The sequence below is a fragment of the Eutrigla gurnardus genome (assembly GCF_963514095.1).
Source record: "Eutrigla gurnardus genome assembly, chromosome: 11".
Lineage (NCBI taxonomy): Eukaryota > Metazoa > Chordata > Actinopteri > Perciformes > Triglidae > Eutrigla > Eutrigla gurnardus.
The window spans coordinates 3,135,625-3,163,539 of record NC_139925.1 but is presented as its reverse complement, the minus strand read 5'-3'; the positions used below and the strand labels follow the sequence as shown (position 1 = coordinate 3,163,539).

Below are 27,915 nucleotides of genomic sequence, written 5' to 3'. Positions count from 1 at the left end.
TATTAGATATTAAATGATCAATCTAGTCGTATGAAATCTCACGTGGTAAACAAACAGAAATAACCAAAATATATAATTTCCCATTCGTTCCTCTTTCTGTGAAGATCTCTGCTGGAGTCACACACGTTCCCAGAGTTAGACATTTCTACCCGGAGACCTCTCACAGGAAGTAGACCCTCAATGTGCCGCCATCGCACCGTTTTACACACAAGCATCCTGGCAGCAACGCTGGAAGGAGAACCAAGGTGCACATTTACACCACTTTTCATGCACAGTGGATCGGTGCTCTGAGGTTTTTAAATCCCCCTGGTGGCGGGTCGGGCACATAGCACGTCTCTAAAACGTCATCTTCCCTACAGAGGTGGTCTCTCCTGGTCTCTCCTGGTCCCTCCTCTTGCAGTTCTGTCTCTAGAACTAGTGATAATCCCACGAGGAAAAGGCAACTTAAAAAGGGACTAAAAGTTGAGCTTATTGGATGAATTTACATGACGATCTTCTGACGATGGCGGTAAATAAAAAGGTATTGTCGATCCGGAGGGAGATCATACAGAGTCCAATGTCACATTTAATTGAAAACCACCAACGTGAACCTCAGAGTTAAAAATAAAGTTTGTCTGGGGGTCTAGAGTTCAGTTAAACATGTGCAGTTAAAGGGTCTCTGACAGACAGTGAAGTCTTCCAGTCCACAAGGCTCCATCGCCAGGACAACAGAGGCACCTGAGGGTCCTGACTCGAGGGCAGGGAGCCTCGAACATGAAGGTGACTCGACCCGGTGGAGGTGACTTGGGCCGTGGGTCCTGGTCCAGGTCCAGGTCCAGGTCGGGGGTGCTCACTGGAGCGTGGCCTTCACCCTCCTCAGCTTGTCCTGGATCCGCCGCGTCTCCCGCTCACTGGACGGCTGGAAGTTGGCGTCGTTGTCGGCGGCCAAGAGGTGGATGTCGGAGGTGGCGAGCCGGGCGATGCGGCGCCGAAGGTAGGCCTGCAGCTCCGGGTCCGGGCTGTAGGGGTACGCGGCCTCCTGGCACGCGTGGACCTGACTCACGACCTTCGCGATGCTCCTTTGGAGCGCCGGGCGGCGAGGGGGATAAAGGACAGAAGTGAGAAATGAGAACATGGAAGGCATTTCAACAGCCGCGTTTCCTTCCTGGCAGCACCGGCGGCTCTGTGACCTGATTGGGAGAGCGCAGGGATTACCCAGGGTGCATTGCAACCAGCTGCGTCTCTGCCTCTCCTGCCACTCGACATCCCAACCTCGGCATCTGGACGCAGCCCGTCGCCCCTCTCAGAATCTGGCCCGAAGCCTCTTTCCCCCAATCAAACCCCCCCCCCCCCCCCTCCACCGTCTGGCACCGCCACACCAACCCCAATCCAGCAGCTGTGCCGGTAACCGTTGGTAACCGCCCGAGCACCACTTGTTGTGACCTCGGCATCTGGTCGGCCATATTGGAGCGGAGGAGAAGGACACGGGAAAAAACCCGCGTCCTCGCAGCGAGCGTTGGCCGACTTTGTCAGAGCAGGAGGGGGAGAGAGAGCTAACTGTGTCATGGTGAGGAGAGGCGTCGGATAAATTAACTGGCTGAGTGTCAATTTCACCGACTTCACACCTCAAACTGAAATACATCAGAGCCTGCAGTGGAATTATCATCCCAATAATTCAGCGTTTTATAAACACATCGATAGCTGTTATTAGATGTTTGATGTTGTCTTCACAAACGAAGAGTTGCCAAATATCATAAGAACATTGTGAGATTGACTAAAAACACCACAGGAAGTCATAAGAAGGAGGTGAGAGATTCATTTCATCAGCAGCAATCCTGAAACTGTGGATAAACATCAGAAAGTTGGCCTCCGGCTGAAAGATGCCTCATTTATGTGACGAAGTCCAACCAATCAGAGCCAGCGCCGGGCTTGGCCCCGCCCCCTCACTCATCCCGTCTCACCTGAGCTTGGTCCACTTGAAGGCTCCGGTGGTGAGCGTGAACGCTCCGATCTCCAGCTGCTGGACGTGCATGGCCAAGATGTGCGCCGCCGGCAGCGTGGGCCGCCGCCTCGCCTGCTCGCCGCCCGCCAGACAGAGGTCGTCGCTCTTCAGGAACACCTGAGGAGAGAGAGAGACAGGAAGTCAGCCACACAGCCAATCAGCTAGTTCCAACCAGGTCTCAGGTCCTCGATGTAGTGCCCTGATATGATGGTTATGTTTCAACGCCAAGGGGTCACATGTGAGTCTCTTTGTCAGGGCGGCGGGGAAGACGGCTGGGATATACACACACACACACACACACACACACACACACACCTGCACGGCTCGCAGCTCCTCCAGGATCTCACACACCTTGGAGGACAGATGTTTCCAGGCCTGTTGAGAGGAAAGAAGACTTAGTACACATGTGCACACACACACACACACACACACACACGGCTCACCGGTAACTGCCTGACGATCACGTTCTCCAGACCTCCGAGGATCTGCATCGCCGTGGCAAAGTTCCTCGACTCGTAGCAGTACTTCCCGATCCACAGGTACTTCGTCAGCAAGGATACTTGTGTCTGTGAGGAGAGGAAGAGGAGAGGAAGAGGAGAGGAGTAGGAGATGAAGAGGAGAGGAAGAGGAGAGAAGGAGAACAGGAGAGGACGAGGAGAGGAGAGGAAGAGGAGATAAAGAGGAGAAGCTAAACAAGGTAAAATGCTAAAACCAAGACTGCTGTGGTGTTTGGAGCACCACAGGGAAGCTGCATAATGAAGCGTTTCCACTGGAAAACAAAGTCGGAGCGCTGAAAGCTTTTGAAAACCGCTGAAGTGCATTTGAACTTTAAATTTAAAGTTGAAGGTTCTGGAAACACGTGAGCGACTGAAAGCAGTTGAAGTGGAATTCAAAGAGCATTTTTTCGTCTCAAAACCGCACGTTCAAAAATAAAGACGACCTTTCATCCGTCGCTAGTTTTCAGAAGAGATTAAATGTTCTGCCTTTTCTGTAAAATGCCAGTTTGACCACTCAGAGCCTCCGTACTTGCAAACATCATGTCTTTCGCCCTTTTTTGCGACTAACCATATGCATTTTGTCTCATTTTCACCACAAAGAGAAACATAAAATGCATCGGAATCAGATTGCTATCTGATGACAGATCACAAAATGCAGTAAAGCTTTTCATAAGTTACGTCTCTTCTCACCTTGACGGAGTCGCAGATGACGACTTCGGCAGAGATCCAGTTGGCGACGCTGTCGGCGTACGTGAGCAGCCGCTGGAGGAAGCTGTCCGACTCCTCGCCGTCCAGCGAACTGCCGCCATCTGCTGGCGGGACGGGCTGAGACACGTTCCTGGTGGCGGGAAGCAAAAGAGCAAAGATGCTGAACATTAGCTGGTTGGAGATTCTCAAAAAGGTGATGCTTCTTTTCTCTTTATTTGAAAAAAAAAAAAAACATTCCAAGATGTCACTTTGCCCCCCCCAAAGGCAAGAATGGTTTGGTCCAACTGGAACGCCAAGACTCTGGTGGATCTAATGAGCCGACTGGATGAAGTGTGATGAAGTTCATCCCCACAGTGGCCGTTTGAAATAGTTAAAATGAGCCGTAGTGACCTCTAGGAATATTACAGCCTCATTAAACTTTACAACTAAAAACTGCCAGAAGTCAGTGTTAGATACCCAATCACAGCCTGGCTGTTCCTGCGTGTTCCTCGGTGTCTGAATGTGCCGTGTTGGAGGGTTTCTAGACCTTTTTTGATCAATTCTCGAGTGGTTAAAATGTTTTCATGATATACAGTTTTAAAAAACTGAATGACTGACTTGTTGTGGGTCGCCACGTTGTCCCGGATCCCCTGCATCCTGGAGTTGAGGAAATTAACCGGGTGACATCCTTGGAACATCCCCTTTAATACAGAATACAACCAGTGTCAGAGCAGGAGCATTCATTCATAAAGGCTTGTCTCCCTCTAGTGGTGGACAGGGAGGACAGCAACCAGTGGAAGGTAAGGTAGACCTGCTGCAGCAGGGTGAGCTGCTGGCTGATGTGCTGCGCGCTGCTTTCGCTCTGGCTGAAGGGGAGGCGCTCCTCTCCCTGCAGGCAGACGTTGGCGAGGTCGTCCAGCAGCGAGCCGTAGCACGGCACCGGCAGCGCGGCGGCGATGGAGAAGGCCCGGTCTTTAGGCAGCGCCGGCGTCGGCTCCACCCCCCGAGAGAACCGCCACTGGAGGGACGAGACAAGAAGTTTTATGTAGATAACAGAAGGTCCAAATCCACAGTTTCTAGGGGCTGTGTGTGTGTGTGTGTGTGTGTGTGTGTGTGTGTGTGTGTGTGTGTGTGTGTGTGTGTGTGTGTGTGTGTGTGTGTGTGTGTGTGTGTGTGTGTGTGTGTGTGAGACAGAACAAACTGTCTGCTTCTTTTATGTTTTGTATTTAACGTTGGGTTAAAATAGTTGAGTTGTGTTTTATTTTATTAATTATTTTATTGTTATTTTACTGTGAATGTTTTTTTCTGGATTTTTCTTTGGATTTCATTTTTTCTTCATTTTTAATGAAGTTTTTACTTACAGTAAATTCTTCTTATTGTGCAGCACTTTGATGGAAAGTGCTTTATAAATAAAATAAATTTATTATTTATTATTAATATATTATACTTACAGCCACTTTCTTTGTTTATCAAATAATTTTTTATTTCATTGCATCTATTACTTTAATTTTGCTTGTTTTAACTGTAAGATTCATTGTAAATGAAATGTAATAAAACAATTATTATTATTATTATTATTATTATTATTAATAATAATAATAATAATCATCATAACAATAATAATAATAATAATCATAATGATGTACAAAACTGACAAAACAGTGATACAGGTTTTTTCCATTTCCTAGGGGATGCTGTAGTTTAATTAAATGAGATTTATATTTTAAAAATACAGTGAACAAATCTGAAGGTCAGTCCTTCTTCAAATAAAAACCAAACATCTGTTCTATTCTTCTATTATAAGTGAGGACGCTTTGAGTTTGTGTCGTCTCCACATGTAAAAGTCTGAGACTAATGAACCCGAGCTGATGAAACTTTAAAAGAAGAAGTGTTTTTAAGATTTTATGACAAAGGACATTATCTGCAGCTTCACTGACCTTCCTCCCGAGATCCTCAGTGGACGAATGCAAACACACGGACTCGTCGTCTTCCTCGAAGCTGACGAGACTTCCTCTTCCTCGGATCGGAGCGACAGAAGGAGGGGGGCTGTGGAGGAGAGCGAGGAGGGCGTCGCCTCGGCCGTCCACGGGAATCACCTGTACCAGCAGAAGGAAACCGCAGGTGCATCAACGTCTCGACAGGAAACACTGTAAACGCCGCGTGTCAACGTTCAGTTACCTCGGTGTTGAGGAAGGTTTCTAACGTCTCCACCAGGCTGGACTTTGGTGTGAAGTCCACGCGTTTACAGTCGCTTATCCAGAACTGGAGCAGGTCCAGACTTCGGTGGAAGATCTTCTCTCCGTCTCCCGACAGGTCTGGACCTCGTCTGCCACAGAAAACAAACATGACCTTCCCACGCTGGATGGTACATATGGTGTTTTACGGGAGTTTACCGGGTGTTGGGTACCTCGCAGCCATGATGAACTTCTCCATGATGAAGTGCAGCAGCTGCTCGGCCGTGCAGAGGAAGCGGTACGTGTAGAGGAACTGCTGGATGAAACCTTCCACGGCAGCGTTTCTGCGATGAAGAGGAGCACAACGACGCTTAGCGAAGGTCGGAGAGCAACGCCGTTAAAAAAGGTGTAAGAACCGACCAGAAGTTCAGTTTTCAAGGTTTAATGTCGGCTATGAAGTCACCAGTGGCATTGCAGACGTGAACGTAGCGGATGCATTGTGGGTAAAGTTTATTTGTGGCTATGATCTGCAAAAACGAAGCCAGAACGCTGCAGTGTGCATGCCAGGCCAGTAGGTGGCAGTGAAACTTCTAACAGAGAGACCTTCCTGTTTGTTGGAGGAGCGTTAATAATAAATGTAACGGAGATAACGACACAAACGCAGCTCGGTAATCCTCCATGGTAACGCCGTCTTCTTACTCTTCACGGCTGTTTGACTGTTAAACGTAATACACGTGTACGAAGTGGAGCTGTGACATCACCGTTTCCATGGGAACCAGGTTTTTCACTAGTTTACGTGTCGATGCCTCTGGAAACCGGTTCCCAAAGTTTTTGTTTGTAGCTCCCCGAAGACGCCGTTGTCGTGGAAACGAATTGCCAGAACGGAAAAATACTTTTGCGTGTTACGTTGAAATAGTTGTCGTGTAAACGGGCCCCTAAGTTACCGTGTCTTGTTGTCAGCTAGCTGATAATTAAAGCAAAGCCCCGAAGTTAACAACAACACTGGCTGCTCTGGCTCAGGGACACTTAAGGTGGACTGACCTTTTAAGGTAGACCTGCGCAATTCTACTTAATAAATAATAATAATAATAATAATAATAATAATAATAATAATAATAATAATAATAAAAAAATGTATGGTCACTTCCTTTGGTTGCAAACATTCGAAGATGGCCAAAGTCCCGAACTCTTATAAGAACCAGCAGGTTTACTACGTCCACGTCGTTGCCTTCAGCGGTTCCTTTCAGGAATATAGTAAACGCTAGTTCCAAAGAGAACAGAGGATCCTCTGAACTGTTCCAGGGACTCCGTCACAGGGAGAACCTCCAAGTATCATCTCAGACCACGTGAGGAGACGTAGCTCCGCCCCCTCCCCAGCGGCGTCCTCACTCGATGCCCCCATGTGCCCTCTCAGAGAGACGCCGCCGCTGCTGCGTGACAACAAACGGCGTCATGTGAGCGGCCGGACAAATGAGTATTCATGAGGATCAACAAAGTCAGTTTGTTCATGTTTCATCTGGAGAATCATACATTTATTATAACACTAAACCTTTAAAGTAGAAGAGTTAGATTTCTTTCTTTTTACTGCGTTTTATGTGTTTCATGGCTTTAAGAGAATTATGTGTAAATAAAAACAGCTGATTATATCACAGAGCACAAAGAATCAAAGCGGTTCAGAGGGTTTGTTAATTACTCGCTACCCGTCGACGGGCCGGCCCGAGGCATGAGCCAACTAAGCAGCTGCATATTAAAATCTGATTTAATATGGCCCCTTATTAAACTGATGTCTGAATGGGGCCCAAGTCCTTGTGGGATCTCTTTGTCGGGCGGATCCATCAGTGCTTTGAGACCAGGACTAGAGAAACCCTTCAGACCCCTCATCGGTGGTACCTGGAGTAGAGGTACGCCATGAGGCCCCGAGGAGATCCGGCCTGCAGAGTGCTCTTCCCTTTGCCGGTACCGAAGCTCAGCACGGACGGGTCTTCGGAGGACAGGAACTCCACAGAGTCCGGTCCACACACGGCCAGAGAGGACAGCAACGACACCTCCAAACCCCACCGGTCCACACTGAGGACCTGCAGAACCACAAGTAGACCACATCAGAGCCGAGTCGCTGGGAGACCAAGGAGAAAGGAGAAACTTCGTAAGCACCTCGAGGTATTTCTTCACCGAGTCCAGGAAGAGCACCTTGGATCGGAGCTCCTCGTGCTGGGTCTTGAGTTTGGACAGCATCACCTTGTTGTCTATCGGGAGACACGCAGCCTTTTAGAGGCGGAGCCACACATCATTCCCATATTCTGGTGTTATGAAATACGAACCCAAACCTTTATTCTTCCTCTCTTGTTGGATCAACTTGTGGTAGAAGTTCCTCGTCTTCTTCAGATTCTTGGTTTCCATCATCATCTGCTGCTGCAGCTCCTGTTTCACACGGGACATAACAGTGAAAGAAGCTCTCGGCTGTTTGCCCACGTTGCCACGGTAACGGCTATGTTAACAGCAGCAGCGTGACTCTTAAAGGTGGGATATTAGCGAGTACACAAACCCTTCTCATAACTGCAACATTCATATTCTTTTTTTATACACACGATAGTAAGCTTTTGAGTTCAACATATACATATTCAGATCCTCAGAGGGAATAATATGCCAATTATCTTAAAGCCACCACATGTGTTCCGGTCCTGTTTATCCCCTAAAGCCTTCGTTACAGAGACGAGGATATAATTCATGCATTTGTTCCGGAAACACGACCACGTGAGGAGCTGAAGGAAACCAGGAAGTGAAGCTTTAGCAATGCATTTTCAATCTGCAGTCCATAAACACAAAAGGAGTTCAACACTTAGAATTAATATATAAACACTAAAGCAACTCTCAGGGCTCCTACACCTGTTCCAAAGTCAAATCCAAGCACTTTCCAAAGCATTTCAAGGTGCATTTCCATGCTTTTCCAGCCTCTTCCAGCTGTGGTAAACTCCATATTTGTATCAATCCAAAGGTCAGTATTCAGTCTACTTATTCTGTCACTTGTTCATCACATTAAATGAGATGTTATTGTCCTCTAAACAACCAACATGATGTTTGGAGACAGCTTTTTACAGAAGGACCACAAATGAAAGGAAAACTAATTCCACTAACAGATCCACAGAAATATAATCACCAACTATTTTCATCATCTGTTCATCATCAAAAGTCATTTTTCATAAAGAAATGTCACAAAATGCTGTTTTCAGTCCCTCAAATATGGAGATCTTCTTTTCTCTGTGTTATATCATGTATCACATAACATTTCAAGACCTTTATTCTACATCCAAGCACTTTTCAAACCTTGAAAACAACACACTAAAAAGTCTTTTCAAGGATTCCCAGCACCCTTTTACAACGTGCATCACATATAAAACACACTGAATGCCGTGTGTTGTGATAAATAATCCATGTGAGATCAAACACGGAGGTTTAAGGTCACCGATGACCTCGCAGGTCCACCCACCTGGGTTTTCATATCCAGACCCGGCGGTCCTGAGTGCTGGCCCAGATTGGCCGCGTACCGGACCACCTCGGGGCCGAAACACTCCTCCCCGTAGAAGGCCAGAGCCCAGGCCGGGTTGAGGCAGGGGCCCGGCCCCTCAGATCCGGACCCGGGCGAAGGGAGTCGCTCCGACGCCACAGAGTCGGCGTCCTCCATGTCCTCGGAGCAGTCGGGGCTCGCCCGCTCGCCGCGGACCCCCGACAGACCTTCAGAGGGGCTTTCATCATCGCCAGCAGCCTCCCAGCGCTCTCCTCCGCCTTCCATTAGTGCTGAGAGCAGAGTGTCCGAGCTCTCGCCTCCACCCGTAAACAAGGGGGGAGAGAGAGAGAGAGAGAGAGAGAGAGAGAGGGAGGGAGAGAGAGAGAGACTGGATCACATGGACAGCAGATAAACAAACATGGAGGAGGGGAGAGAAAAGACAAATCCAGAGGTGGTGCTGGGGCTATTTGTTGCTACGTTGCTAAACGCCCGTCATGGGTTCCACAAGGCAGCCACTGTTACTCAGATAAAGATGAGCTATTCTAACTTCTCAGTGTCTCTCTCTCTTTATCCCAGCATCTACTCAAAGAGGACGATTGTAATTGGGAACACATGTCTGGAATATTTCATCGGCCCTCGACAAAAGCAGTATGTACAGGGTGTGTGTGTGTGTGTGTGTGTGTGTGTGTGTGTGTGTGTGTGTGTGTGTGTGTGTGTGTGTGTGTGTGTGAGAGAGAGAGAATGAGTCCCGGAGGACTGGATGCAGCTTTTTTGGATTCCGGTGAATGAGCTTCGATTCTTAAGAATGTCATCCAACAGCCAATCAAAAGATCTCATGACTTCGGTCTGCAGCCAAAAACGGACAGGAAGTCAAAACATCCCAGAGTTCATGAGGAGTGTTTATCCACTCATCAAATCCTCAAAACCCTCAACGCATCTAGTAAAAAAGGTGTTTTTAGAAGGAACCAAGTATGTTTAATAGTACAAATCAGAGGTACTTACACTTAAGTTACCAACTACTACATATAAAGATCTGACATAAATAAATAGATATGGATTCATCTCCCCAACATGATATCAAAACGGTCAAATCAACTGTTTTACTTTTAATTGAAAAGTAAATTAAAATAAAGTTACATTTTAAAACAATAATAATACCTCTACTGCTGCTGTGCAAATGTGTCGTACACTTCTAACAAAGAATATAAATAAAGATTTAAACTCACTAAATGACATATTTTGCTTTACACTGCTGGATGAACAGATGTGTATTTTATGAAATGATATTAATCATCATTATTACACATTAAATGAACTGACTTGATCTCTGAGTGTGTGAGTGTATCTACCTGGACCGAGGCGGCGTTCCTCCTCCGATCTCAGTCCAGACTCGTCCATGGCGTCTTCCTGGCGTCCTCCATCACACGGCCGACCCTCGGCTCCTTCCCATTGGCCCGCGGCGGCGAGATCAGACGCCTCGATGTTCCCGTTCAGGTCGAGGCGACCGTTCTTCTCCACGTCTCCGGCGGCCGGCGAGGGCGTGGCGAGGGCCGCCCGTGTCACAGCCGCCTTCGATGGAGGCTTCTCTCTGTTTTCCATTTAAATGCAGGGAGAGAACGTGTTCATTCATGTATTCAATGCAGAAGAGGCTTAAACGTCTTCAAAGTGGCCGCGTTCATCCTGCCCGACGCCAACAAACACACTTCAGGTGGCGTTGCCATGGAGACCGTTTAGACTGCCAGGCTGAAGGTTGTGTGTGTGTGTGTGTTGTATTGATGCTTCATGTGTCTGGGTGTGGAGAGGAGCAGAGGTCACAGTCAGCTGAGAGGCCGGATTGTTCTCTTCTTCTGAAGCCGCGTGAGAATAATTAGAAATGTGAGCACAAGCAGACGCATGTGGGCGTTTCACGGCACGGAAGGAACGCTGCTTTAGTTCGGCTCATTATTCTCTGTTCACCAGAGAGAATCTCTTTAAGTCATAATGAAGGCTAACCGTGCTGTTTGGATCCACGAGCAGGATCAACCCCCGAAGGTCATTTTAAATATTAGATTATATAGTAGATTATTAGAGATTATATATAGAAATAAAAAAATAGATTGATTTAGTAATATAAATAAATATATTATTATTATTACTAATATCAAGTAATGATATTATATTAGTAATAATAGGAATAATAAATTGTATATAAATATATATATATATATATATATATATATATATATATATAAAAATGTATATAAATAAAAATATCTGTAAATATAAATAAATATAGATAGATTCATATAAATAAAAATATATATAAATATATATGAAAAATAAATAAAAAATAAATAATATATATAATGTAAATACAAATATATAAATATATATATGAAAAATAAATAAAAAATAAATAATATATAAAATATAAATAAAAAATATATAAATATATATATGAAAAAAAAATTAAACAAAACATGTATAATATAAACATTTTTTTTTAAATATATATATATGAAAAATAAATAAAAAATAAATAATATATATATAATATAAATAAAAAATAAATAATATATATAATATAAATACAAAAATATATATATATATATGAAAAATAAATAATATATATAATATGACTAATTAGGTGGGGGACTTGCGGTTATCTTTTCCAATCAATTTTCTTGTACAGCATGCTCACTTGGTAACTTTACATCTTTTGAGTATCTGGCCATGCTCATAGGAACCCGTCATCATATCCTGACACTACTCATCTATAGACCACCCAGGTATAATCCCATTTTCTTAACTGAGTTCTCTGAGTTTTTATCTACTGTTCTGATTAAATATGACAAAATAGTCCTGCTCGGTGACCTGAATTTTCACATCAATGATGCTTTGGACTCAAAAGCAGCAGAATTTCTGAATCTTCTTACTGGCCTTGGCTTCATCCAGCTTGTCACAGGCCCCACTCATAATCATGGTAATACCTTAGACCTAGTCTTTACAAAGGATATTACTGCTGATCTCCCATCTATCCTTCAGGTGCCGGTCTTGGACCACTCTTGTGTCTTTTTTTACCTCCCCTCGAATGCACTGACTACTCGCTCTGAACCTAACCCCCACTCTTTTCATGTCATTAACAGCCATGTTAAGTCCCTTTTAGCTGAGCATTTGCCTGATAAACTTGAGTCATTCTCCAATACGGCTGTGTCTGTCAATAACCTTACAGATAGCCTAAACACTGCACTAATAGACTCACTCGACACCTTTGCTCCTCTTAGAAATAGTAGAGGCACTCGAACCAAATCTGTCCCCTGGTTCTCCGACCTCACTCGTTCATTAAAATGGGCTTCCCGCAGACTTGAAGTCAGATGGCGGGCCGGCAAATCAGAGTCCTCCCGTCTCGCCTGGAATCTTAGTTTTAAACGTTATAAACATACACTTTCTGCTGCCAGATCCTCTTATTTCTCCAACCTCATTGAAACCAATAAGGTTCGGTTTAATACTGTGGCCAGGCTTACACAGTCTTCACCTATTCTGAGCCCTGCTATCACAGCTAATGATTTTTTAGAGTTTTTTACCGATAAAATCTCCCTAATAAGGAGCAATATCTTTGGCCAGCAGTTCTCTAGTAACATCACTGACCAGTGCTCTGCATCCCTGTCCACAAGTTCACTCTCACAGTTTAAACCTATTTCGGCTGAGGCCTTGGCCTCAATGGTTGCTGCCTCTAAGCCTACAACATGTTTACTAGATCCCATCCCTTCTGACCTCTGTAAGGAACTTTTTCCTTGTCTCAGTGGCCCTTTACTTACCATCTTAAACACTTCCTTCACTGAGGGGTATGTCCCCTTATCCTATAAATCTGCTATCATTAAACCACTCCTCAAGAAACCCAATAGCGATTCTCTGGTTCTTGCTAATTACCGACCTGTCTCCACTCTCCCCTTTTTCTCCAAAATACTTGAGAGAGTTGTTGCTGATCAACTGACTGCCCACCTTTCTGCCAACAACCACTTTGAAAAATTACAATCTGGTTTCCGCTCTTGTCACTCTACTGAAACTGCCCTAACTAGAGTAGTAAATGACCTACTTGTTACTGCTGACTCTGGATCAGCTTCCTTACTTTTGCTTCTTGATTTAAGTTCGGCCTTCGATACTGTAGATCATGATGTGCTTCTGGACCGACTGGAACATTATGTTGGTGTTCATGGGCTGGCGCTCTCATGGTTCCAGTCCTACTTATCTGGCAGAACACAATGCGTCAGTTTTAATAACTCCTTGTCCAAATCCTCTACAGTTATAGCTGGTGTGCCTCAGGGGTCTGTCCTGGGCCCTTTGCTGTTTTCTATTTACATGCTTCCTCTGGGTAGAATAATTGCTGAATACGGTATACAGTTCCATTTCTATGCCGATGATACACAACTATACATTCCACTGCAACCTAATGACCCCTCTCAAATACTGAATCTGGAAACATGTGTAAATCAAATCAAGATCTGGATGAGCCACAACTTTCTCATGCTCAATACTACTAAGTCTGATCTGATGGTAATCAAGCCAAATAATTATAAATACTTATCCCAGGGTCTTGGTCTCAATATTGACGGTTGTTTCATCTCTGAAAGCACTCGCATCAGAAACCTCGGTGTTACCTTTGATCCAACCCTGACTTTTCAGTCCCACATTAAAGAAATCACCAAAACAGCTTTCTTTCACCTGCGGAATATTGCCAAAATCCGCCCTTCTCTATCCCGGCGTAGCGCTGAGGTGGTTCTCCATGCCCTTGTGTCCTCCCGTTTAGACTACTGTAATGTCCTTTTTTCCGGCCTCCCCATCTGCACTACCAGGAGTCTCCAGCTTGTACAAAACTCAGCCGCTAGACTTTTAATGAAATCACGTAAATTTTGCCACATAACTCCGGTCCTGGCATCCTTACATTGGCTGCCCATTCAAGCTAGAGCTGATTTTAAAGTTCTTCTTTTAACCTATAAGGCCTTGAATGGACTTGCACCACTGTATTTAACAGAACTACTTACTCCCTACACTCCGTCACGTCCTCTTCGTTCTCTTGGTTCAAACCTCCTGGTCATCCCATATATCAGTAAAAAGTCAGCTGGTGGCAGGGCCTTTTCCTACCGTGCTCCTCTCTTATGGAATGGCCTTCCACAAGACATCAGAGATGCTACATCCACTGCGATTTTTAAGTCTCGTCTTAAAACATACCTTTTTACCCAATACTTTGGTTAACACTAACTAATTTTATCACTCTCCTCTGGTGTTTTACTCTTGTTTTATTTCTACTACTGTTTTATTTATTTGTATTTTTTATTGTCTGCTATTATTGTTCTTGTTTTTACTGTAAAGTGTATTGAGACCATGTACCATGGTGATTTTGCACTTTAAATAATAAATTGATTGATTGATTGATAATATACATCTCACACTCTGCCACCAGTGTTGTGGTCCTACTCACAGTGCCGATGGGCTGTAGTGAACCAGACGGTGCAGGACGGCCAGCAGGTCGTCTTCCCAGTACAGATCTCTGAAGCTCTCCTTCACGACGCTGGCGAACATCCGGTACTGGAGGTCCTTCAGAGAGAAGATGTACTCCCCTGGGAAATGTTAACAGAGTGGGTTTTAGAAACACGTCTCCAGGCGAGGATGAAGGAGCGGATGCTTGTTTAGTTGCTTCATTAATTAAATAGCTGCAGGAGCTGGCTGCTGTTAAAGCAGACTTTCTCTGTAACGAGCTGAACAAGTCCTCCTGGTCGGGGATCACTGGATATTGTACATATAAGTATATATATGTATACATATGTATATGTATAGTATCTAAAGATACGTACCCATGGAGATGTCTTCATGTCCGTTGTCCAAACAGCCGTCGAGTGAAAACTCTCCCTTCAGCAGCTCGATCACCTCCTGCAGGGAGGGGTGGACTCTAGGGGGGTGGACTCTAGGGGGGCCGGTCTCTGAAGGAGCCTGGTGCTCCCCTTGAGATCCTGGACTTGTGTGTCCGTTGTAATCAGTGACGGAGCTGCCATTGAAATAGGACGATGACACGTTCAGGGAGCCGACGAGCGGACCGTCGGGGGTCTGTGGAACCTCCATGAGTCCCCGTAAAGGACCCGGCACCAAGGAGAGGTCTATATCCAACCCCAGGAGAGACTCGGGGGCCCGGATCCGCATGGGCACCAAGGACAGAAGTCCCGTTACGGGATCCTGACGCAGGAGGTAATTGTTGAAAACGCCACAACCGCCGAGGTTTGTGGGTAACGGCGGAGGAAGAGAGACGTCAGGGAGAGCAGAAGTCAGTGGCTCCTGTGGGTGTGGATCCGGTTCAGGTCCGATCCGGGTCGGGTGTTGTGGGCTTTCCTCCGTGTGCTCATGGCTGTTGGTGAATCCCGCCACAGTCCTGGAACATAAACCATCCCTGATGGAACATTTAGCAGGCAATCACATGAAAACTATGACGTGTCAGAGCTGCAGGTGTTGCGGTTTATTGAGTGACCGTGTTAACTGGTGACGTGGGGGTTGCTGGTAGTAGATTAATGGTTGGCATAGATAATAAACGTGGGGATTTCAAATGTGATTGAAAGCTTTTACGGTGATTTCAAAAGCTGCCGTCGCTATGAGCGACCAGGGAAGAGTCACAAGTTACCACGGTCCCTCATTGCACCGCAACACCGGCAGCATCTACGGCTGCAGGCGATTCAACGTGCTCCCGTTTTATAACTTTGTCTCCGGAGCATCCTACCCTTCGCCGGCAGCTCGGCGGCGTCGGCTCCCCCCCTCCGAGTCGCCGTCACCGGTCAGGACGATGGGGCTGAAGTGTGTGGCGGCGGAAGTGAAGGCTTCTGGGAGTCCGAGGGCCTCGAGCAGCGGGAAGCTGTGGGGAACAGGACCCGGCACAGGAGCCAGGCGGCTCTCAGTGGCCGTGGGCACAAAGCCTACACAGTCACGACAACGCCAGATACAATATCAGAGATATTGTCTCATGCAATGACCAGGAGGTGAAACATATCAGCATATCAGTGAAAGCCCTTCTGGGTGGATAGAATAAATCATAAAAACTCCCATATGTTCTCCCTGATAGGTGGCACGTGTGTAGTATATAATATAAGTACATGTGAAGGTAAGTGACATTGCATGAGGGTCGTTTGGCTCTCAGTGATGTCATCCTACCGCTGTTTGGTCGACTTTCACTCAAATCCTCCGCGTCGCTGGATTTTGAGGCCGACTGAAAGAAAACCAGACGGTTGGTTAGAGAAGAGAGACATCCTGAGACGATCAAACTGACCCAGAGTCAGAGTTTACCGGGTGAACCCTGCCGACGAGGTCGCTCCACACCGTCTCGGCGCTCGTCCCCCGATGCGATAAATAGTCCCGACAGCTCTGGAACGGAGCGACAGACGATCATGTGACGGCATCGCAGACAGCAATGATGTCAGGAGGAAACCACTGACATGCTTCATTGACTGACGGCATTAAAAGAAGTTCAAAAAGCTCTTTTACAAACTGGATTCTCTTGTATTTAAGTGACGGTTTCTTTCAAATATGATATTGATATGGAAAAATGAAATCCGTGACATTTTCATTCAATGAAATAATGTGTCAAGATCAGTTTCAGGCCGATAACAGGAAGACGCAACTTAAAAGCAAGGAGCAATGCATTCTTGGTGTAAAAAAAAAAAAGAAAGCGCTACTTTTTTGGCCATGACGATGGTGGGCCTCTCCATCGGCGTCCTCTTGGCCATCTCCAGCAGCAGCCTCTTCAGCTGGCGAGGCACCGCCAGCATCTGATGAGGGGATAACCTGAACTTGGCCGTCGCCCAGAGAACGGCGGCGACGCCGTAGACGCAAACCTGAGAGAGGAAGAGAAGAAGAAAGACGTCAGCGAACCCGAGGAATCGGGGAACGTTAAATCCAGAACGGGAGGGAAGACCGACCTTCTCCGTCACGATCCCGTGATCCTGATACTCAGGGGCCAGATAGAAGTCGTCTCGGGGTCCTGCAAAGGAGACTTTTATGCATTAATTTTATAAGTTGTTATATATAATATATATACATATATAGGGAGTGTACCGATGTTTTTAGGGTTCAGGAACAGCACTTCTCCCTCGCAGCCCACATGCAGCGTGTCCAGGCAGAGATACGCTGAGGAGAAAAATAAAGAAATACAAGCCATGAAACATCATTTACACCAAACTAGCTGACATGTCTTATAAACATCACATGTTCCCCATTATTTGTGCCAATGTTGTATGTATTGTCCCTGTTAAATAAACAGTACAATAAAAATACATTTTTAATTCTCCCTCTGACATCCCAACATTCATGGAGCAGAAGATAAAAGAAATCTAATTACATATAAATGAGATTGTCTACTCTAAAATAACATGTTGGGGGTTTTAAATGGACCATAATGTACTAAATGAACATCATGCTGGATTGAAGAAGACTTGAAACTAGAGATTGAGACCATAAACTCATGTTTACAATGTTTACTGAGATAATACATCAAGAGAGAAGTAGGACCATTTTCTCATAGACTTCTATACAACCAGAGAGGAGTCGCCCCCTGGTGGCCAGCAGGGAGAAGTAGGACCATTTTCTCATAGACTTCTATACAACCAGAGAGGAGTCGCCCCCTGGTGGCCAGCAGAGAGAAGTAGGACCATTTTCTCATAGACTTCTATACAACCAGAGAGGAGTCGCCCCCTGGTGGCCAGCAGAGAGAAGTAGGACCATTTTCTCATAGACTTCTATACAACCAGAGAGGAGTCGCCCCCTGGTGGCCAGCAGAGAGAAGTAGGACCATTTTCTCATAGACTTCTATACAACCAGAGAGGAGTCGCCCCCTGGTGGCCAGCAGAGAGAAGTAGGACCATTTTCTCATAGACTTCTATACAACCAGAGAGGAGTCGCCCCCTGGTGGCCAGCAGAGAGAAGTAGGACCATTTTCTCATAGACTTCTATACAACCAGAGAGGAGTCGCCCCCTGGTGGCCAGCAGAGAGAAGTAGGACCATTTTCTCATAGACTTCTATACAAGCAGAGAGGAGTCGCCCCCTGGTGGCCAGCAGAGAGAAGTAGGACCATTTTCTCATAGACTTCTATACAACCAGAGAGGAGTCGCCCCCTGGTGGCCAGCAGAGAGAAGTAGGACCATTTTCTCATAGACTTCTATACAACCAGAGAGGAGTCGCCCCCTGGTGGCCAGTAGGTAGGATGAGGTGGATATGATGTGGTGAACTGACCTGGGAAGTCGATGTATGTCTGCAGCGAGGACAGACAGGTGTAGCAGAGAGACCAGAGCTCGTTGATGGTCAGCCTCCGTCCACAGCGAGTCAGTAAGTCTCTCAGAGAGATCCACTGCAGCGCCGGAACAAGTTAGAAGAAGATAAATCCCTAAATCAGCCTTTTTCCAAATCTATTTTTGAACTCTCCAACCGTTAGCAGTGTGTCATGTCTCAGGCTAACATTAGCTACTTAGCTTCCTGGCTTCATAGCTAGCTATAAAGCTAAAAAAAAAACACAACACTTCATCTAAAATTTTGCTAAATTCCATATTCAGAGATCGTCTATGATATCTATTTGTTATCGTTATATTGTTAATCAACATTTTATGACTTTTGTGCTGCTATTATTCTAATCATTTTATTATTCTTTTCCTGATTTAATATCGTTGTTGTTGATTTGCTTTTAGTGAAACACTTTGAGCTACATTTTATGTTATGAAAGCTGCTATTTATCAATATTATTATTATCATCATTAGAGCCTCACGACTTTCCACATGGTCAGGCTAGCAGCTAACGGTGTTCAAGGCACGAACCGTGCAAACAACAGTGTTAACATAAATAATTCAGTTTCTCCTGAAGCTACGACTAATACGTTTATTATGAATATTTTGTAGAGCCACACGGGTCTCAACATGGTCAGGCTAGCAGCTAACGGTGCCTCAAGGCACCAGATCAGGAACAACCAGCGTCTTACCTCGTCCTGAGACTCCTCGTTGAGGCACAGCATGCTCTTGGTCATGTAGTTATTAGGGATATAGAGGCTGTGGTTCAATGAGACCTGGTCCTCACAAGAGTCCTGTTCCAGGTCCAGATCCTGACAAGAAGTACAGGAAGATGCTGAATCCTTAGACTCCCACTCTTGGCTTCCCTGAATCTCTGTTTCCCCGCCGCTGCACAACGTCTTGGCGGCGTCCTCGTTCCCTCGCCACGTCCACTCCACCACGCGGTCCTCGGCGCTGCTCGGCGGGTACGAGTCGCAGGACTGGCCCCGGTCCAGTCTGTGAAGTCTGGTACTCCACGCGGACTCACCGGCCGAGTGTTCGTCGGCTCCGATCTCGGTGAGGTCGGAGACGGGAACGCTGATGTCCCCGTGAGGTGGAGGCGAGAGACAAGGGGGGTTGTTGGAGTCCGGCACAGAGCAGGAGCGGTTCAGAGCCCCCCTGACCCTGGTGGGCCTCAGCGGGGAGCTGTAGTGGGACCTGTAGCCCGCCGAGATCAGGGCGTCTCCTCCGCCGTCCTCGTCCCAGAGGGAGGAGTCCCAGCCACCGCACACCTGCAGAAAAATCATCTCGACCAATAAGACGACACAAAAACATCATATGTGAAGTATTTAGAAGAAGAAGCTCCTCCACAGACCGCCTACCTGCTGCCTGGACGGCCCGTTAGCTCTAACAGAGCCGTCGACAGACGCCATGTCCTTGGTTTTATGGTCCGAGCTCGGCGTTCGGGGTTTGGGATGCTGCCATCTCGCCTCCCAGGAGACTTCCTGTCCATCTGTGGATCCAACAAAAGAGGAACTCAGCACCGGGAGGAATCAGAGCGGAGACCAGACGGCGAGACGATTAGTTAAAAAAAAAGGACCTTGGAAGGTCGACACCGATTCGATGGAGAGCACCCGGCGGCCCACGGAAGACAGCTTCCGGCACACGGCAGCCGAGGACGAGGAGGAGGAGGAGGAGGAGGAGGAGGTGTGAGGCAGCTTCGCTTCAGCCAGAGAGAGGACGTCCTGGGAGTGTGAAAATATTCAAAAACACACACATTATGATTATGTGTCTTGTTGTAAGAAATAGATTCTGGGAGGATGTGAGTGATGTTGATCACCAACACGTCGTCATGTGTTGGATTACATGATGGATTATTATTCCAAACTCTCCCAGCTTCCCTGTGGCGGGTGGAGAACAGCTGATACCTGCAGCAGCGGCCGGTCCTCGGGCTTCTCCTCCTGCATCTGCTCCAGCAGCCTCTGGATCTCCTCCCCAAGCTCCGCCTCCAACTCCGGCTCGATGACGAAGCTCAGCGCGGCAGACAGCGTCGAGCCCAGAGAGTAAACATGACCCTGCAGCCGGGAGGAGGAGGACAACACATCATCATCACCATCATCATCAGACTGATGGAGGTGACAGAGGAAGAAGACTCACCTCGAAGGTGCTGCCTGTGTTGTCGAACTCGGGAGGAACGAAGGAACCTTCTGGATCATCTGCAGGGACGAGAAGAGACATCACCATCCATCCAAGTCTGAAATCTGAGGAATCTTCTAAACAACAACATTCCAGGTTCCCTTCATTTATAATCCCTGGTGTCCTCCTCCTCCTCCTCCTCCTCCTCCTCTTCCTCAAATAGGCCACCTGGCGACAAGCAGGACACACGGATGCTTGGAAACACCACAAGCATCATGCGGAGAGAAGAAAGGCGGAGGGGGGAGTTAAAGGAGGGGAGTAAAGTGGGTCATGACAGATCTGGGTCTCCTCCCAGGTCTAGTGAGGGTGATCTTCATCTCTCCTCTCCGACAAAGTCCTTTTTCATCTTCCTCTCCTGGCCTCTGTCCTCCTCCTTCCATTACCTCCCTCGCTCATTCAGGTCCTTTCCTCACATCTTTAACTTCCTCTCATTTCAGCTCCTCTTTTATCTCTTTCCTTCCCTCTCCTCCTGTTTCCTTTCCTCTCCTCTCTTTTCCTTTCGTCTTCCCTTGTTCCATTCCTCTCACCACCTCCTTCAATTCCTCTTTCCTTCCCTTCCTTTCCTATTCCCTCCCCCTTAAGCTTTCTTCTCCTCACCCTTTCCTTTTCATCTTCCTTGACCATCTCCTCTCCTCTTCCATGTCCTTTCTCCTCCTCACATCTTTACCTTCCTCTCATCTCCTGTTCCCTTTCCTCTCCTCTTGTATCTGTGTTTCCTTTCCTCTCACCTCCTCCTTCGATTCCTCTCCTCCTCATCCTTTTCCTCATCCTCACCTATCATGTAGATGTGGAAGATTTCATGTCACAATTCTCTCCTCATTACAAATATAACGATAACAAAAAGAGCACAAAAATAATTTGTGATTCATGACGTCATCCCGATAATCATCTTTTGTTGCGTCTCAGATAAAACATGCATCTTCATCCTTTTTAGTGAAAAAACAATCAAATCACCTTAAATTAGATCTCTGCTTAAATAAAGGATACATTTTTTAAAAATATATTTCTGTAGCCTGTATTTCTTTGACAATATTCAAGGTCATCCTGATCATTTCTGCTGCAGGACGAACTCAGTGAAGACGTGAATAAGCAGAATGAAAAAGGACGGTCGTCACGGTGACGTAGGCGTCGTCGGGGGCGACAGATTCATCTCTACGGCCTCAAGGTCGCCCCGTCGTCATACAGGGCTAGTGTGTCAGCGTGGGATTTCAGGCCACAAAGAGCTCAATTAAAGCAATCAATGGGCGAGCGTGAACACCTTCTTCTAACCACGAGATGAATCATCACAGCCGCAGATACAGCAACACGTGTGTGCGTGTGTGTGTGTGTGTGTGTGTGTGTGAAGGCTCAGGTGGACTGCTGATAGGCTGCCTAGCCGTTACCACAACAACGTTCCCCCTGGCAACTCCAACACTGTTGGTTCAATCGATGCTCATCAATTTTTTTATTTTTGGACATTTGGCATCCGGGCGAGTCACAGTGTTGCACACAAGCATGGTGGAAGTGATGCGACGGAGAGGGAGGGAGAAAGACTAGATATCAGAGAAGAGGAGGGGATGTTTGGGATTGGACGTCGCCTTCGTCTGAGCGAATCACAGCAGACGAAGCACGACGGATCCAGCGATACAAAGATTTTCAAGCAGGACTTTGCAAAATGAAAAGTGATAGAGATCTGTGCAACAAATCACTGAAGAGGAAAAAAATGAGCTTCAACTGATCCGTTCCATCTGCTGCTTCCTAAATGTTCAGGAACGAGGACGTCCGTGCCCAAATAATACGATAATAACATAAAAAAACATCCCCAGTCACCGTGACTCACCCAGAGTCAGAATATGAAATAAGATTAGATAAGATAGACCTTTATTAGTTCCTCTGCTGGGAAATGCAGTGTCTGTGGACTGAATTCACATTATTATCACATTATTGCACATTTGAAATCAGACCCATAGACGTGATGGGGGTGTGATGTCGCTGCGCTGACTCACCGCTGAGCTGCTCCATGAAGCTAACGTTGCCGTGGGCGTTGAAGGCCAGCGTGTCCGGCGTGATGCACAGCGTGTGGAAGAGCGTGGACGGCCGGATGCTCTGCAGCGCCAGGACGCACTCGGCACACACCGCCCACACCTCCTCCTCTGACAGACAGCTGTCCCGCAGAGACAAGATGTCCGCCAGGGACACGTTCTCCTGGGGGTCAAAACACAGGAACGTGAGCGCACACACACATTATTCTCATATTAATAGTGATTTTTTTACGGGATGATTTTAAAAATCGATATTTCTCCCCAGAATTTATATATTTTTAAATTGTATTTTTGTTGTATTCATTTTTATAATTTTTTATCGTGAATGTTATGCACCACGTTTCCATGCAGCTGAAATAAACGTAAGTTTTTGGGGAATGTGACTCATGATCTCGTGAAAAGGATAATCCAACTTTTGTTTTTGTTTAAGAAAGTAAAAAAAACACAATAATCGATACTATCGAATGGCAATACTGGCAATACTCGTAGAATCCCAATCAATCCGAAACGCAATCGTATTGGCATCATTTTTTTCTATTTTCTTTCTTTTTTCAAATGTATTATTATTTAGTGTTTTCTGTCATTTCTCTGTTGTTTGTAGTGATTGTGTTATATGTTATACATATATAATATATATAATATACAGTACACACTAGGGAACGCTGAGCACTCAGTGGAAACCAAAATCATCAACACCCAAAAACTAGCATGACTGCATTCCGTTATTTTGTGTACGAGGACGATAAATTCACCTTGAAAAAACGCTGCATCATCTGCATAAAAATAATCCTGAGCCCTGATTTAGAAACCGGCTGCAGAAATCCACCAAATGTCTTCAGTGGCCGAGAGAATTTGGTAGACAAGGATCATGACATCCTGCACACACACACACACACACACACGCACACGCGCACACGCGCACACACACACACACACACACACACACACACACACACACATGCGCGCGCGCGCACACACACACACACACACACACACACACACACACACACACACACACACACACACACACACAGTCGTGAACACACTGCATCATCTGTGGTCCACCAGCACCGAGCGACCCCACTTATCCCGTCAAGACGCAGTGACCTCACAGATTCCACGCCGTCACCGTCACAGGGCTCTTCTGTTCGCTGCATAAGAGCCGGACTCAAACACAGACGGACGCGGTGGACGAGCGGCACAAAAAGCACCGACTTCTCAGACACTACAGCCATTGTGTGTGGGAATATTTACACCAGAGTCCCTCTGACTGTCAATCACTGCTGTTTTTGTGCTTCTTGACTCTTGCAGGTGCAGGAGACCGGCGAGATCTGGTACTAGAGATCTGGTACTAGAGATCTGGTAGCAGAGATCTGGTACTAGAGATCTGGTAGCAGAGAGCAGGATTACAGGGCAGCAAAGTGCCACTGGAAGCAGCAGCAGCCCCAGAAATAGAAGGTTTCCCTTGAGATCAGTGCAGAGGGAAGCTGGAAGCTCCCCCCAGTTAAATATGCTGTCCTACATAAGTTTGCCTCTGCTCTGTTAGCTGGGACAGTGAGACACTTAGTCACTTTCAAAAGTACATTTACTCAGGTACTTTTACTTCAGTTGAGTATCTGTTTTATGCTACTTTATACTGTAATTAAATACATTGGCATGTTGTCACATGTAAGATGTTTATGAGTCGTTAACATAGTGATAATCATCAACATATGCTTTAAACTTAAAGTGGCACTAAAAACACACTGGGATGACTTTACAAATACAAACAAATCATCTTAAATAGTTATGACTTAAAACTTTATGAATCAATAATGAAAATTAACTATTTTTAAGTGCTTTTTGAAGATCAGGGTCTTTTCTTCACATCTGCCTGATGATAACAAGCTAGACAGCCTTATCAACACCATAAACTTATCATGTTTTTAAAATCGTCATGCGTTAAAGTTGGTCCAGTTATCCAACATTTCCCCTTTAAAAAAAGATTCAGCCCAAAGTTCAAAGAATAGATGAAAATGTTTACATGTATTATTGGTTTTACTCGACACATTTTGATACTTCACTATACTGGCTTTTTATGACCAATATTGTTATATATGTTCTCATGTTTTGTTCTTTTAACTATGTGTGATCAGTGTTAACTGTATTTAAATGTGCTTTTATATACATTTATTTGACTAACTTACTGTACTTTTACTCAAGTAGATTTGTTTTAAATTATTGGTGTATAGAAGAAGAAGAAGAAGAAGAAGAAGAAGAAGAAGAAGAAGAAGAAGAAGAAGAAGAGTTAAATATTGCTCCTGTCAGGCCTGCAGCTGAGCATCAGTGCATCCCTCAATGTGAACCCTTGAACGCCTCACCAGGTTATGTATTCATGTAATAAAACATATGAATATATCTCCCTCACCTCGTCCTCCAGCAGCGGAGGCAGATGCTCCAGCTCGCAGTAGCCGTCTCTCTCCTCGTCTCTCCGCAGGTGTCTGACCGCCGCATCGCCCCCCGAACTCTCCATTGCAGCAACTTTTGTCTCCCTCAAGTAGCAGAGCAACCGTCGGTGCAGACATCGGCGTCTCCGGTCGGGACCGGCGACATGCCCGGGCTCGTCTACTTGCTGCAGTCCGGCTGTCGGTGGACGCTCGGCTCCAAAAAACAACCGGGGAGAACCGGGGGGGGGGGGGGTCAGCGCAACGCCGGGCTGGAGGAGGAGGAGGAGGAGGAGGAGGAGGAGGAGGCGGGGGCGGGGGTGGAGGCGGGGTGCTGCTTGGTGTTCGAGGCTACCATGGCCGCTGCTACACTTCCAGCCGGCGACGCAGCGAAGACGAGCCGCTCCTGTGTGGATCCTCCTCCCCCCGCTGGAGGGGGATGGTCTCTGTGTTCTACAGTTGCCCCCGCGCCCCTCCTCCGGTCCCGGTCCTCCTCCTCCGGTCCCGGTCCTCCTCCTCCGGTCCGCCTCTCAGTCTGAGACTCATGTCCAACACCCGAGTCCGGATTATATCTACATGCTTTACATTAATGCATTTATGTCTGCTGTTTATTTTACTACTACTGAACTAATGGCCTTCCACGTGACTCGACCAGGCGCCAACTTCCGGTTGTGAAAACTGAAGCCAAATATAGAATGCCTTAAACTGTCATTCTCTCTGCTGGCCAGCAGGGGGCGACTCCTCTCTGGTTGTATAGAAGTCTATGAGAAAATGGTCCTACTTCTCTCTGCTGGCCACCAGGGGGCGACTCCTCTCTGGTTGTATAGAAGTCTATGAGAAAATGGTCCTACTTCTCTCTGCTGGCCACCAGGGGGCGACTCCTCTCTGGTTGTATAGAAGTCTATGAGAAAATGGTCCTACTTCTCTCTGCTGGCCACCAGGGGGCGACTCCTCTCTGGTTGTATAGAAGTCTATGAGAAAATGGTCCTACTTCTCTCTGCTGGCCACCAGGGGGCGACTCCTCTCTGGTTGTATAGAAGTCTATGAGAAAATGGTCCTACTTCTCTCTGCTGGCCACCAGGGGGCGACTCCTCTCTGCTTGTATAGAAGTCTATGAGAAAATGGTCCTACTTCTCTCTGCTGGCCACCAGGGGGCGACTCCTCTCTGGTTGTATAGAAGTCTATGAGAAAATGGTCCTACTTCTCTCTTGATGTATTATCTCAGTAAACATTGTAAACATGAGTTTATGGTCTCAATCTCTAGTTTCAAGTCTTCTTCAATCCAGCATGATGTTCATTTAGTACATTATGGTCCATTTAGAGTCCACCAGACCAGGAAGCAGGGGATGCTTCCCCCTCAGACCCTCCTCAGATTCACTCCTCCTGTTCATGGACCAAATATGTCACTCATGTCTATTATTGGCCACTCCCCCTTCGCCTCAGACCCAGACTGCCAGACTCATGCAGACCACGAGGGACTAGTTCTGTCCTGTCAGATAGTAGAGTGTTTGAGGACTCTCTCATGTTGAGCTCCTTTTGGCCGCTTCCCGTTGCCTGAGGGAATTACCCACAAATCATTGCACTGTGATGTTAAACACGGGGGTTACCAGGCGACGTCTGGAGGAATAAAAGAAAGGTTGCTCAGACTATATAGCATTTTATTTGAATTGTTTCTTCCTGAAACTGTTTTGACTGAAACAAGTAAATAAAAAGCAAAATAAAATTCCACGTGTTTAGATGCTTTCGTGTCATGTGACGTGTCCAGTGATGTCATATTCTTATTTCTACCATTTCTGTCACGTTGAGATAATAGAAACACTAATAGAAAACGCCAGCCAATGAATGTGATGTTATATATTATATTCTGGCATCATCTCAAAGACATTACTTGAGAACGAGGCGCTCTCTTTGATTCCTGTTGGCCAACTGAGAGTCTTTCAAAGGACGAGCTGCTAATGTGGAAATACTTCACACTTCCTGGATCGTTCCTGTGAGGAAACACTTCGTTTGAACTGCTACGATTTGTCTTTTGTCATATTTTAGGCAAAAATCACTGTATTCTGAATCAGTGAGTCGCATACAAGAAGTGTCATGGTGACGTCACCCGTTGGTCTGTGGACTACGGTTCTGAAAGCCATCCAGTAAGGGTGCAGATATGTACTCAGCATGTTTAATCAGGAGAAAAGCAAACATGCAGCAGCTCACACATCAACAGCCGGCTCACGTTCAGCACGGCCGTCCTGCTGGGATTTCATGTTCGAGTTGCTTTCACACTCCCGAAGCTCTGTCCTCCTCTCACCTCCTGTCCCTGAACACACCGTGTTCTGCTGGAGGTTCAGACGTCCTCACTGAGACATGGAGCTGACAAAAGTAACGCTGACATCTTTTTTTTCCTCCCCAGGAGCTTGTTAGAAAATGAAAAAAAAAGGAAGCTATTTGGCCTCTTTGGCCAGAGGGGGAACTGTGTAAACCTGGTGAACACACACACACACACACTCACACACACTCACACACACTCAGAGAGAGTAAAACACTCTTCCAATTTCATTTAGCGTGACAAGCTCTCCTCCGTGGGTGGACCCGCAGTCATATCTGGAGGTTACATAATCAAACATGAGCAAACGAGCAGAAATGGAAACGGTGTTGATTGCTGTTCCTGGGGGCCGACTCTGTTCCCACGGCAGATCTGAGGCCTGTGACGGAGATGCTTCAGGTCTGACATGGAGCTGAGCGCAGCACAAATCAGTCCACGGCTTAAAGACGACCTTGTTTCTGGTTCAGACTTGTTTTTCAGGTTCCTACTGGAACAATGTTTACATGCTTTAATGCTCAGAAAACGATTTATTCTGCTTTGGTGCAGCGTCTCTGAAACGCTCCGTTTGACCTCCTGCCCCTCCCTCCCAAAAAGCCCAGTCTGCTCTGATTCAGCTGCCCAATCACTTGTTCTTCATTTCCTAGAAATTGGAAAACACTTCATTCTCCACATCAGCTTATGCTCCATCTTCTGTCTCTTGTTTGATGAGAGACGGTGGCGGGGATAACAACATGGGGATGGAGCAAACATAAAAACATGGGGATGGAGCAAACATAAAAACATGGGGATGGAGCAAACATAAAAACATGGGGATGGAGCAAACATAACAACATGGGGATGGAGCAAACATAA

The 27,915-nt window shown here is 46.4% G+C and overlaps 1 protein-coding gene across 2 annotated transcripts; it reads right to left on the bottom strand.

Annotated features, from left to right (window-relative positions):
* Window positions 1-404: 404 nt before the first annotated feature.
* On the bottom strand, window positions 405-24,848 carry kndc1 (kinase non-catalytic C-lobe domain containing 1). Of its 2 annotated transcripts, XM_084021384.1 has the most exons (31): window positions 24,734-24,848; window positions 22,291-22,489; window positions 20,267-20,325; window positions 20,038-20,184; window positions 19,710-19,854; window positions 19,492-19,622; window positions 18,823-19,401; window positions 18,086-18,200; window positions 16,912-16,983; window positions 16,776-16,837; window positions 16,533-16,691; window positions 16,144-16,221; window positions 16,012-16,066; window positions 15,584-15,776; window positions 14,673-15,241; window positions 14,300-14,438; window positions 10,191-10,429; window positions 8,824-9,158; window positions 7,664-7,757; window positions 7,491-7,582; window positions 7,230-7,414; window positions 5,573-5,683; window positions 5,344-5,491; window positions 5,103-5,261; window positions 3,977-4,183; window positions 3,784-3,866; window positions 3,169-3,316; window positions 2,425-2,547; window positions 2,297-2,356; window positions 1,941-2,098; window positions 405-1,058 (listed from the first exon to the last, which is right to left on the bottom strand). In XM_084021384.1, the coding sequence occupies exons 1-31, from the start codon at window positions 24,836-24,838 to the stop codon at window positions 830-832; spliced, it is 5,178 nt and encodes a 1,725-aa protein (XP_083877510.1). In that variant the 5' UTR covers window positions 24,839-24,848; the 3' UTR covers window positions 405-829. The 2 variants fall into 2 exon arrangements, with proteins under 2 accessions (XP_083877510.1, XP_083877509.1); XM_084021383.1 differs by having other exon boundaries at window positions 16,533-16,837.
* Window positions 24,849-27,915: the final 3,067 nt, after the last annotated feature.

Coding starts and splice junctions, on each gene's coding strand:
- kndc1 (XM_084021383.1), bottom strand. CDS start 24,838: ATGGAGAGTTCGGGGGGCGATGCGGCGGTCAGACACCTGCGGAGAGAC. Junction 4,184..5,102: donor CTGAGGATCTCGGGAGGAAG/GTCAGTGAAGCT, acceptor TCGTCCCTCCAG/TGGCGGTTCTCTCGGGGGGT. Junction 2,548..3,168: donor TCATCTGCGACTCCGTCAAG/GTGAGAAGAGAC, acceptor CTCTCCTCACAG/ACACAAGTATCCTTGCTGAC.